Source organism: Psittacula echo (assembly GCF_963264785.1).
Source record: "Psittacula echo genome assembly, chromosome: Z".
Classification (NCBI taxonomy): domain Eukaryota; kingdom Metazoa; phylum Chordata; class Aves; order Psittaciformes; family Psittacidae; genus Psittacula; species Psittacula echo.
In genome coordinates this window covers 84,615,203-84,627,902 of record NC_137742.1, presented here as the reverse complement: position 1 = coordinate 84,627,902, position 12,700 = coordinate 84,615,203, and the positions used below count along the sequence as shown (strand labels likewise).

The 12,700-nt window shown below is 51.1% G+C and overlaps 2 protein-coding genes across 6 annotated transcripts in view; both read left to right on the top strand.

Annotated features, from left to right (window-relative positions):
* Positions 1–27: 27 nt before the first annotated feature.
* THAP11 (THAP domain containing 11) lies at positions 28–3,152 on the top strand. The gene is made up of 2 exons (XM_080636607.1): positions 28–2,811; positions 2,889–3,152. Exon 1 carries the CDS (start codon positions 311–313, stop codon positions 1,037–1,039), a length of 729 nt encoding a protein of 242 aa, XP_080492733.1. The 5' UTR covers positions 28–310; the 3' UTR covers positions 1,040–2,811; positions 2,889–3,152.
* An 8,194-nt stretch (positions 3,153–11,346) lies between these two features.
* Positions 11,347–12,700, top strand: part of NUTF2 (nuclear transport factor 2) — a 29,084-nt gene continuing 27,730 nt past the window's right edge. For 2 of the 5 annotated variants that reach the window (XM_080637672.1, XM_080637669.1), the window contains exons 1-2: positions 11,347–11,479; positions 12,192–12,301. The gene's annotated coding sequence lies outside the window, so the exon portion shown is untranslated. Of the gene's footprint in view, positions 11,480–11,834; positions 11,989–12,037; positions 12,302–12,700 lie in introns of those variants that run through there. The other 3 variants (XM_080637671.1, XM_080637670.1, XM_080637673.1) reach the window with 3 other exon arrangements.

Here is a 12,700-nt window from a genome sequence, read left to right as displayed (position 1 = left end):
CTGCCGCTCCGGTGATCAAGCCGCGAGCGGAAATGGCAACCACTCAGGCAGGCGGTCACGGCAGCCTAACGGCGCGCGCGCGCGCGACGCCTCACGGGAGCGGGCGGAGCCTTGGCGGGGGCGGGGAAGCAGCGCAGTGTGGGGTGGGTAGTTCCGGCTCGGCGCTGTCGCCGTGGTGCATTGTGGTCCGCGTAGTTCCGGTGCGGCTGAGGCGCGCGGCGTCGGCCGGCGGCGAGAGGCCGCGGTTGGCCTTGTGGGAGCTGTAGTTCGGCGGGCACCCCCCCCCGCGGCCGTTTCCCCCCGCCCCGCCATGCCGGGCTTCACCTGCTGCGTGCCGGGCTGCTACAACAACTCGCACCGCGACAAGGCGCTGCACTTCTACACCTTCCCCAAGGACGAAGAGCTGAGGCGCCTCTGGCTGAAGAACGTCTCCCGGGCGGGCGTCAGCGGCTGCTTCAGCACCTTCCAGCCCACCACGGGCCATCGCGTCTGCAGCGAGCACTTCCAGGGCGGCCGCAAGTCCTACCTAGTGCGGGTCCCCACCATCTTCCCGCTGCGCGGCGTCAACGAGCGCAAGGCGCAGCGGGCCGCCCGCCGTCCCCGCCCCGCTGCTGCTGCCGCCGCTGCCGCTGCCGCCGCGCAGGGCCCCGCTGTTGCCGCTGCCGTCGCGGTCCCGACAGGGGGCGCGGCCGAGGACGTGAAGCCCATCGACTTGACGGTACAGGTGGAGCTCGGGCCCGGGGCCACCGTAGGGCCCGGCCCCGGGAGGCTACCGGCGGCAGGGGAGGAGGGCCCGTTGGAGGGCGGTCCCCCGGACCACTCGTACTCGCTGTCGTCGGGCACCACGTCTGAGGAGCTGCTGAGGAAGTTGAACGAGCAGCGTGATATCATCGCGCTGCTGGAGGTGAAGATGAAGGAGATGAAGGGCAGCATCCGCCGCCTGCGCCTGGCCGAGGCCCAGCTCCGTGAGGAGATCCGTGAGAAGGATCGGCTGCTCCACGCCGCCAGCGCCGGGACCCGCAAGCGCCACGGCCTCTGAGGCTGCCGACGCCCGGCGTGGGGCTCTGCACTCCGGAGCCTCCGCCGCCCTCGGGGAGGTGCCCTGGCAGAGCGGGGACGGCGCGGGCTGCGGCCTCAATTCCGGCCCTCTCTGCCCGGTTCTTCCTGTCCCCACCGAAGCATACCCGCGCCATAGGGATCCTCCTTCCTAGACGGGGCGGCCGCTGTCGCCTCAGTGCCAAGCCCCGTTACTGTTCTCCCCAAGCTTAGCACTGCGGGCACCTGCCGGCGTCCCGCCTACAGCACGCCCATCAGCACCGTCCGTGCCGACAGTGGCAGAAAACGCTTCTCGTAGTGCGGATGGAACTCGTGTCACCACCAAGTGGAAGTATGGTGTCGGTTTTCAGCAAATAAACTCGCCCATGGTAAGTGAGGTAGCTGCAACACTACCCTGGAGAAGGCACAGCTGGAAGCGTGGTTGGCACCGAGCCCTTCATAGGAATGAACAAGGATGTCGTGTTTGGCCTTGCATAGCAGAGGCATGAGGAAAGCTTTATAAACCCTCTCAGGGTGATGTGTTTCTTCAGTAAATTACTGATGCCATAAAAGACTGCTGTTTCTAGAGTGAAAGAATCCCTAGGTTAAAAAGTGCTCGTCCTATGTAGTTTCTGCTTTCTCTGCAGTGCACATGTATTTGTTACAGATGTCTCAACACTGAGTAAGGATTACAGTCTGGTACAAGGAGTCCAGTGGCATTTGACAGCTGTAGTTTTATCTCGTCAGCTTACGAACTCCTCATGAAACGGAGGCCTTGTAACACGTTGGGTTTGAAATCCTTGGCTTTCTTTCAGGATGGAACAGAAGCAAAGCAAATTTATCTGCAGTGGTTGCAAACCCTTGCTATCTAATCCTAAACTAGTCAGCATCACTAATAATCTGTACATTAGGCAAGACCTTACTGAAACATGCTTGTGTATTCTAAACTGAGATTTAAGACTATTATAACAAACCATGTGGAATGATTGTGTGGTTTCTGGTTCTAGCCAGCGTTAGTCCCTTCACTTTCAGCAACAGGAAACCAAATCAACGTTGGCTAGAAAGAGGGTGGCATGAGGGCAGCAAGGCCACTCTTTGGGCTTGAATACACACTGCTGGTTAGCCGGTAGAACAGGTACCTCAGCACTTCAGAGGAGGAAGAGGGGTTATCTGGTGCACCTCTCTAGCTCAGTGGCAGTGTGTGTGTAAGGGGGTATGGCTTTGCTAGCGGTGGGTGTTGAGAACAAGTGCAGTTCACCACAGTGTGCCCATAATTGCACTAGAGGGAGGAATGCCCAGGGGCCTCCGGCCCTGTGAGATCTTTCTTCCATGACCAGAGCCCATTACACTTGTGAGGTTGGGATGCCAGTTTTGCGAAATTTTCTAGAAGTATTTTTTAAATGCAAGAAGTTCTCTTTAGTTTGAAAATATTGTAAGCTTTGTAACCCTGGCTAATGTAGCTTTACAACTGTGGGTTGTTTTCTGACCGAAGAAAATGGCACAGTGGCATTTGGTCTGTTGATGGTGCAGCCCAGTCAGCTACAGGTGGTGGTTGTCACAGCCTGCTATGTGATGCATGGCTCTTTTTTCTGTTAATGTGTACCAAGTTGGATGGTTGACTGTAAGGATACTACACATCTCTTTATGTACTAAGTGTTTGCCATTATTTCATTTTAATTTATTTTTTCAGATCTGATATGTAGCTCTTAACTTCAACTCCCTGATATCCTGATTTTCCTGTGAGTCGAGTAAAGCAGCAAGGTTTTGGATTAATAGGTTGGTTTGGATTTTTTGGTTTGTTTTGTGTGGAAAGAAGGTCCTGATACACCATCTGATTTCACATATGTAATTAGTCCAGCAGATCTATATGCTTCCATCAGGACAGCAGGCAGCACAACCTTTCTCCTCACAAATGAGACTGGTTGTATGTCCTAGCTTCTTGAGAATGTGTGTGGCACAACACTCGTGGTACTTCTTCTATCATTGGAATGCGTTTCAGGACGTTCAGCCCTTTGGCCCTGCTGGACTGGTTAACTGCTGGGCTCTTGGACTTCTCCAGGTTACACTGAGGTGCTAATATGCTTAATTTTAATAAAGTATATTTTGTTTTGTTATGTCTCCTGTTTCTCTGCTGCATGTGTATATATATGTGTGTGTGTATCTATATATATATATACATATTTCTCAAAGGTTGTGGCTTGTCTTCTCTTTTGCAGTGTTTTTGTATTCCTCATGAACTCCACAGCTGCAACAGCATGAACAGCTTCACATTCATGTAGGGTGAGGAAGAGGAGTTTGAAGTCTGTTAGTGCGTTACTACCTGCCTACACAGGGGTTGGAGTTGGTTTGATGAGAAAATGGCTGTTGGGGCAGGGGAGCCCCAAACAGCCAGGAGGGATTTGAGCTTCCTTGCAGTGCTTTGGCTGGAGGGACAGTGCCAGTAGCCTCTAATGAGGCAATCTAGTGCAGGGAACAGTGTATAGTGGCTTTGGATTTTTAATCCCACTTCCCAAAGCTCCTAATGTCTGATTGTTTTAGAGCTACGAGTCTCAAATCATCATAAGCTTAAAAAAAAAAATCAGCTGTGCCTCAAACAGCATATTTTTGAGTTGAACTGGGAATGTTGAACAAAGCAGCATGACAAAACTGAACACTTTGCCCCATTTGCTGCTAAATCAAGCAAGGGAGCAGTCCTGGCAGTGAATTCAGAGGCTAACTGAATGAAGGCACCATACTGTGCTAATAAATAAACTGTTACTGCTCAGTGCAAATGCTTTTTCTTCAGCTCTTCACCTTTCTGCATCCTGTATCTAACTGATGAGCATGTTTCCTCTGCCGGCCTTGCCACATTCCTCTGTGTATGTATTATCAGACATTAGCCCTATAAGACTTGAATAATTTTTATTTGAAATGGCTTTTATGGTTCTAAGGAAAAACCTTAATTTCATGTTTATAACAGTCACTCTTGGAGATAAATACAGCTCCATTTCTGGGTCCTGTAACTATTCTTAAGTTTTTCTGTAGCCTTTAACCCAGAGGGTTAATAATTTTATTTTACTTAAAATGATGCATTCTTGCTCAGCATCAGGCTGTGGAGCTCAAGCACCAACAACTCATGTATTCAAGGCTCACAGGCCCTTGTTCTCATGGGGGACTTTAACCACCCTGACATCTCTTGGAGCGATGGTACGGCCCAGCACAAGCAATCCAGGATGTTCCTTGATTGTGTGGAAGACAACTTCTTTCTGCAAGTAATAGAGGAGCCGACAAGGAGAGGTGCCATGCTTGACCTCGTGCTTACCAACAGGGAAGGGCTCGTTGGAACTGTGATGCTCCAGGGCAGCTTTGGATGCAGTGATCACGAGATGGTCAAATTCGAGATCCTCGGGACAGTGAGAAGAGCGTGCAGCAAGCTCACTGCCCTGGACTTCAAGAGAGCAGACTTTGGCCTCTTCAGGAACCTGCTTAGGAAGGTTCTATGGGATATAGCCCTAGAAGGCAGGGGGGCCCAAGACTGTTGGTTGATATTCAAGGATCACCTGCTACAAGCTCAGGAGCGTTGCATCCCAACTAGAAGGAAGTGCAGCAGGAGGGCCAGGAGACCTCCTTGGATGGATAAGGAGCTACTGAAGAAAATTCAAAGGAAAAAAGAGGCCTATAAGAGGTGGAAGCAAGGACAGGCGGCCTGGGAAGAATACAGGAATGTTGTCCAGGAAGCTAGGGACCAGGTTAGGACAGCTAAGTCCCAGTTAGAATTAAACTTGGCTAGGGATGTTAGGGGTAACAGGAAGGGATTCTATAGGTACGTAGCGAATAAAAGACAGACTAGGGACAACGTAGGCCCTCTCTGGAAGCTATCAGCAGAACTGGCTACCCTGGATTTGGAGAAGGCTGAGGTTCTTAATGACTTCTTTGCGTTGATCTTCACTGGCAAAAGTTCTGACCGCACCACCCAAGTCTTGGAAGGCAGATGCAGGGATTGTGAGAATGAAGACCCTTGCCCCACTGTAGGAGAGGACCTGGTTTGAGACCATCTCAGAAACCTAAACGTACACAAGTCCATGGGACTTGATGAAATCCATCCGTGGGTCCTGAAGGAGCTTGCAAATGAAGTTGCTAAGCCACTGTCCATCATATTTGAAAAATCATGGGAGTCAGGTGAAGTTCCCGACAACTGGAAAAAGGGAAATATAACCCCCATTTTCCAGAAGGGGGAAATGGATGACCCGGGGAATTACAGACCTGTCAGTCTCACCTCTGTGCCTGGCAAGATCTTGGAGCAGATTCTCCTGGAAGGCATGCTAAGGCACGGTAAAAACAAGGAGGTGGTTGGTGACAGCCAGCATGGCTTCACTAAGGGCAAATCCTGCCTGACCAATTTGGTGGCTTTCTATGATGGGGCTACGGAACTGATGGACAGGGGTAGAGCAGTTGACGTCATCTACCTGGATTTGTGCAAAGCGTTCGACACTGTCCCACATGACATCCTTGTCTCTAAATTGGAGAGACATCAATTTGATGGGTGGACCACTCGGTGGATAAAGAACTGGCTGGCTGACTGCACGCAAAGAGTTGTCAATGGCTCAACGTCCAGCTGGAGACCGGTAACGAGTGGTGTTCCTCAGGGATCGGTGTTGGGACCAGTCTTGTTCAACATCTTTGTCGGTGACATGGACAGTGGGATTGAGTGCGCCCTCAGCAAGTTTGCTGATGACACCAAGCTGTGTGGTTCGGTTGATACGCTGGAAGGAAGGGATGCCATGCAGAGGGACCTTGACACGCTTGTGAGGTGGGCTGATGCCAGCCTTATGAAGTTTAACCATGCCAAGTGCAAGGTCCTACACCTGGGTCGGAGCAATCCCAGGCACAGCTACAGGTTGGGGCAGAGAAGAGATTCAGAGCAGCCCTGCAGAGAAGGACTTGGGGGTGTTTGTCAATGAGAAAATGAACATCAGCTTGCAGTGTGCGCTCTCAGCTCAGAAAGCCAACTGTATCCTGGGCTGCATCAAAAGGAGCGTGACCAGCAGGTCGAAGGAGGTGATCCTGCCCCTCTACTCTGCTCTCGTGAGACCTCACTTGGAGTATTGTGTGCAGTTCTGGTGTCCTCAACATATAAAGGACATGGAACTGTTGGAACAAGTCCAGAGGAGGGCCACGAGGATGATCAGGGGACTGGAGCACCTCCCATATGAAGATAGGCTGAGAAAGTTTGGGCTGTTCATCCTGGAGAAGAGAAGGCTGCGTGGAGACCTCATAGCAGCCTTCCAGTATCTGAAGGGGGCCTACAGGGATGCTGGGGAGGGACTATTCATCAGGGCCTGTAGTGACAGGACAAGGGGTAATGGGTTCAAACTTAAACAGGGGAAGTTTAGATTGGATATAAGGAAGAAATTCTTTACTGAGAGGGTGGAGAGGCACTGGAATGGGTTGCCCAGGGAGGTTGTGAATGCTCCATCCTTGGCGGTGTTCAAGGCCAGGTTGGACAGAGCCTTGGGTGACATGGTTTAGTGTGGGGTGTCCCTGCCCATGGCAGGGGTGTTGGAACTAGATGATCTTAAGGTCCTTTCCAACCCTAACTATTCTATGATTCTATGAGTCCCTAAGTGTTGTGGTGCAAGTTCACCAGCTCAGCTTTCCAGTAACTCAAGAAATCTAGAAACAAAACTCCCACCATGGCACATTTGGCCATGCAATCTTAAAATCTGACAACATGGATGAAGACAATGCAGCCTGCTTGGAAGAGGGAGAGCTGCTAGCCAGGCTGCCAGCTGGCTGGTGGCATTTTCACCATCTGCAGAAGGTTTCTGGTTGTTCCTTCCCTGGTTTCCGAAGCTAGCTGACAATACCACACCAGGACTGGTTGAAGCTCAGGCTAGACTGAGCGAAAACAGCATTCTAACGTGCACAGTCTTCATATAACAGCTCTCTCCATCTGTACAAACCATGTGGTCCCCACCTCTGGGTTAAATAACAAAGATCGTTTTCTGAAGGTGGTGCACCTAATCACTTGTTTCTACCCATTGTTTGCATTTCCAAAGACTAATGTTTTCGAGGTTTAATAAGATAAAATTAGTCATTGTGAGAAGCGAGCTTTGGCCACAGAGGCCCTGTGAGACCAAAGTAGCCTGAGCTCTATGTTGAGTTCTTCACAATCTATGGGTGGGAAGGGACAGAGTGGCTCGTACATGATGACTAAAGGTAACAAGGAGAACCAAACAGGAGAAAGGCAGAAAAGCTACTCTCCAATGCAAGCCCCTCTCTCCTGTACATGAAACCCTAACTGATTTCTCTGTATATACACCAGGCTTGCTCAGTTCACCTCAGTATTGCTCCCATTAAGTTACTGAGCAGATGACTTTTCCTGACTGTCCCATCCCACTTGGTGAGTGTGGGGCAAGATGATCTGCTACAGTAGTCAAACCACAGGCCCTCCAGAGAGCACTCCCATCTCCAATGCCTTGATTATTCTCTGGTTTTTAGATTGTACGTTGTGTGGTGTAAAGATTGGTCCTCTTGTCCACTTGTACACAGTGCCCAGCAAAGCAGGGCTTCAGAGCTGCCTAGGCTCCTCAGTGATACCCTTCTTAATATCTGCTAAAAGCCTAAAGGATTAGCAAAATTCAGCTGCTGTCCAGTCAGTTCTCACTTCAAAGGGCTGACTGTTCCCAGCATAAATGAACAGTTTAGATAGGCATACTGGTCCCACAACTCATCTGGAAGTCACCAGGCAAGAAAAGAGCAAAAATGGTGTGCTGTCGTGTATCTGGAGGTTACCATCTGCTGACAGACCTTCACTGCTTCACTCCTTTCTGGGTATGTACTGACTTTCTGGTGAAGTATGATTTAGGAATGGTTCTCACATAAGCCAAACATCCCCAAACCCAGTTCCCTCTGTCTCGGGATGCTCCATTCAGCTCTCACCATCTCAGTTCTACTTTTCCTCCCAAATCGCACAGAAATTCTCACTCACAGAAGGGGACTACTTTAGCTGGGTAGTCACATCCTAATGGATCCTTATCCCACTACAGTGGCTACTAGAGGAATAGCAGAAGGATAATTAACACCATTTCATCTGAAAGTCTGCAAGTTCCAGGCTTGGGATCTATGTTTGGAAATGACTCCACATCACATCAGCTAAGATGAGGGGCTCCAGGAAGACTGTATCATGGAAATCCTTCCTTTTTGTCTTCCCTCATGAAGAACAAATGAGAAGTCGCTTTTTCTGTATATTCACAGCTTTGCATTGGTGTGTAATCAACCCAGTTCCTACACCTTCCTAGAGAAATCTGACGGGTCAGGCCCACTGTGCACAAACTGTTCACTCGTGTAAGAGTGTCACAGGCTCCACAATTTAAAAAAATAGGTTTTGTTCATGATGGAAATCCTTAAGCTGAGTCCACAAAGAACTGTGATCAGGATGGTGCCAGTCATTCCACTGACATCTTTCCCTCCCCCAGGGCAAAGAGACATCGGTGGCAGACACAAAGTGAAGAAAACATGAACACATCTCAGGCTGGCAGCTGGAGATCTGAAAATGGTATGATAAAGTCAATGAAAAAGCTCATCATGTTCTCTCAGGCATGAACCAGTACCTCAGCCAGAAAACAAGGCAGAGAGAGGGAAGAAAATCACCTCTTTATTGTTCAGCTATTCTTCACCTGAACTTAGTGGAGTATCAGCTGCCTGCAGTCTCCATTTCCAGGCCACACAGGGTAAGAAGCCATGAGACAATGACTGACACAGTACTAGCACCCAGGTTAACCTTTTTTAAATGGAAGAAACCTGTTGAAGACATTGTTAGTTCAACATTAGAGCTGAGGAAAGAGGCTCAAATCAGCTACCTTTAATGCCTTTCCTAGTACTCAACAGCCAGCCCAGACACATCTTGTTCCACGGTTGTGCAATGTAGTCTCTCTCTAGGAAGCAAAAAGGTAACACAGAGTTTTGCCAGCAGAGACCTGGGAACCTTCAGAGTTGACCCAAATGTCAAACTGGGGATGGGACAACACTGAGCTGTCTTTCAGTCTCAGCCCTATGGTTTAAACTACCTGATGATGAAGACTTCTGCACCCTTGTAGGTCCTCTCTGCTGCCACTTGACTGGAGGTAATGTGGGCCAAACCACTTCTGTTTGAAAGTATTTATTTGAAGGTGTTTTTCTACCACTCTGTATCTTCTGTGCCAACTTCTTTCACTGCAAACAAGCTGAGCAATTACTTTAAAAAAACCCAAAATATTCACTGTCTAGCTCTTCTTAAAAGAGCTAAAATTAAGGTCAGGATCATTCTATGAATCTATGATAGTCTGTGTTCAAAGGGACCCTAAAGCTCACTCAGTTCCAACTCCCTGTCATCCTGCTGTGGGGTGGCAGGAGGTGGCCAGGGAGCTGGAGAGACACCAAAGTGATGGTGACACCAGCGTGCACCAAACTCCACCACTTTGATCCAGCTGGGAGTTTGTGGGTGCCTGTGAAGACCCACAAACACCCACCAAATGCTCAGTGTGTTTGGTCCTGCAGGCAGAAAGATGGGCTGCATATAAAATCATGGAATCAAACACTGATTTAAGTGGGAAGGGACTGTTAGTGTCAGAACAAACACATAACCACCGGAATGGTTATATGAGGTGCTTTATTAAAGTGCCGAGAACCAGGGGTACTCACCCAAATCTGGTTCTAACCCTGTCACATCGCGTTCGCAATTTATACACTACAAATCGGCTGATGCAATACGCCTATACAGATTTATGATCTATTCCCGCTTTGTTTTATAATGATCTTCACACTTGCACCTGCACTCTGATGACTTAACCTTGGTCCAAACTGTGGAACTATTGTTAACTAGTTTCTTAAGTGCAACTGGTCAGAACGATAGTGCCAGCCAGGTTTCAAACAAAGTTTTCTGTTCTAACTTTATTTTTGGATATTTTCAGTCATCGTACAAATCGTTCCTTGATTAGGTTTCTAACATAATGCTTAGTTATAAAGTAACTAAAGATAAATGTACAATTGTTTTCCTAATGATTTATGATTTCTAAACACAATAGCCTACTGGAATAGTGTCTAAAATACACAACAGCAAAGTTACAAAATTTTAACATATGTACAAAGGCTTTCTTTGCAAACTGCAAACTTTTCAAATATAATCACGTCTATCACTCTTATACGATTATGACAAACATAAAATTTCACCCTTCTCTAACAGGACCTTAAAGCTCACCCAGTTCCAAACCCCTGCCACAGGCAGGGACACCTTCCACTAGACCAGGTTGCTCCAAGCCCCGTCCAACCTGGCCTTGAACACTGCCAGGGATGGGGCAGCCACAGCTTCTCTGGGCAACCTGTGCCAGGGCCTCAGCATCCTCACAGGGAAAAACTTCTGCCTAAGAGCTCATCTCAGTGTCCCCTCTTTCAGGTTAAAGCCATTCCCCCTTGTCCTGTCCCTACAGGCCCTTGTCCAAAGCCCCTCTCCAGGTTTCTTATAGCCCCTTTAGGCACTGGAGCTGCTCTAAGGTCTCCCCTTAAGGAACCTTCTGTTCTCCAGGCTGAACCAGCCCAGCTCTCTCAGCCTGTCTCCAGAGCAGAGCTGCTCCAGCCCTCGCAGCATCTCCGTGGCCTCCTCTGGACTTGCTCCAACAGCTCCACATCCCTCTTGTGTTGTTGCCCCAGAGCTGGACACAGAACAGCAAAGGCGGTCTCTCCAGAGACGAGCAGAGGGGGAGAATCACAGATTCACAAAGATCTGCAGCTCTGGCTGCAGCTCATTACCTCCTTCCTTGCTCGGGGTCCACACCCCTCTGAGGGTACAACCCCTCCTCGTCTCCCTCTCCGGGGTGACATCTCGTCCCGCTTACAACCCCGGGACAGCTGTAGCGAGAGGCCAGGGAAGACTGAAGATGTCCTCACCCATACCACCGTGGCCACCTCTCAGGGTCGCGACCTTCCTGCCGCCGGCCCGCGGGAGGACAGGGCCTCCTGGCGACTCCTGGGTGGCGGCGGCACGGGTAGGGCCGCTCGCTTGTCTGAGAGCGGTCCCTGAAGCCCGACGGAAACCTCTGGCCGGGCACCGCTCAGGCGGGATACGCAGCCCGCGGGATACGCAGCCCACGGGATAGACCGCCCGCCTTCCCCTCCCCCGCCCTTCCGTGCTCCGCCACTATCCCAAACTGCTTCGCAGCACCGCCTTGCGATGCTAGAGCCGCGAGGCCCCCTTCCGTTCAGTTAAAATAGCCACGACGGGCGGTGTCGCGGGGTACGCCGGGAGTTGTAGTCTTCTGCGCCCCTCCCACAGCGCTTTCCGGCGCCAGCGGGACTCGTTCTCCCGGCGTGCCTCGGGGCGGGGGCCGCCGGGGCGGAGTGGCCGAGGTGGGGCCGTGAGCGCGGGCGAGAGAGGCTAAGGGGCTCGCGCCGCGCACGGTGACGCCGCCGCCATAGTAGGAGCTGCGGGGTGAGTGCGGGCAGGGGGAGATCGGAGCGGCATGGCCGGGGACCGGTCACCGGCCTCTAGCCTTCCCTCAGGCCGACCGGCACATGGTGTAGCCCCACCCCGCGCTTGCCGGCTTCAGCCCCGTGGTCCGGGCTCAGGCCCGCCACGGGCCGGGCTGGAGTCGGCGACCGCAGCCGCCCTGACCTTCCCCGTCTTTGAGGCGCCGGTAGTGCTGTCCCGGAGGGACGGCGGTCGGGGCCCAGTGCCCTCTCTTACCGGCTGAGAGGGATGAGGCGGCGGCGCTGCTCGGGGCTAAGGGGGCCTGGTGCGGCCCCGCGAACGGACGGTGGTGCGGGGGTGAAGACCCGGTCCTGCTACTCCGGGGGAAGCGAGGGGTCTCAGCCCTGAGGATGCAGCTCCCGGCGGCCGGACGGTGACGCCTGCGCCGCCGGAGCGCCTGCCCTGCCCGAGAGAGCGGCGGTCTGAGGCACCGGGACCTCTCCCTGGTGCCCACCGGTGCTCCCACCTCGGTGTGCGATAGTTTGTTGTCGGGGGTGTGTGTGTGTGTGATGTGGGGGGGGAAGGGAAGGTAGAGGGGGTGAACTGTCAGAGCTGATTTGTGTAGCCGAAATCTGCATTGGAGTGCTCTTCGGGTGTTCTTGATGCTCTTACTGTATTACTGCCTTGCCAGGAGATTATGTGAGGGCTGAAGTGGAATCGCTTTGTCACATAGGTTCAGGCTTCCTTGGAGGAGAGCTACCGAAAGTGCATGTGTGCGGGGATCTGCTGCAGCTGGGTGGGTTTTCGTTTGAGTTGCCAGTTTCCGGTGTGATTCTGGAAGAGGTTTGTTTTTTTTTTTTTTTGTTCTTCTACCTCTTTAGCTGTTGTCACCCTTTTAGCTTAAAAAACAATATAAACCTGCAATAATTTATAGCAGCAAGGAGTGTATGTTGCATTTTGTTGGTTTGGTACAGGTTTCTGAAGACATTAAGTACCCAAGATGCTGTTCTTGCAATTTCCATTTAACTTCCTGTTAAACGCAGGCTGTGATAATACTTCAACTGGTTGTTCTCATTTGAAGTCCAACACTTTCAGTGTAAATGTGTCTTTTAGAGCTGGATTTATGGCATACACAGTGTTGCAGTTGAAGTGGAACAAAGCCCAGGTAAATGCCTGCGTAGGAATTGGTTGCAGGACTGCTACTTGAAAGTTAAATCTCATTCCTTAATCAGCCATCTTCTG

Bases quoted from the DNA above. Each gene is read 5' to 3' on its own strand.
- THAP11 (XM_080636607.1), top strand. From the start codon at position 311: ATGCCGGGCTTCACCTGCTGCGTGCCGGGCTGCTACAACAACTCGCAC.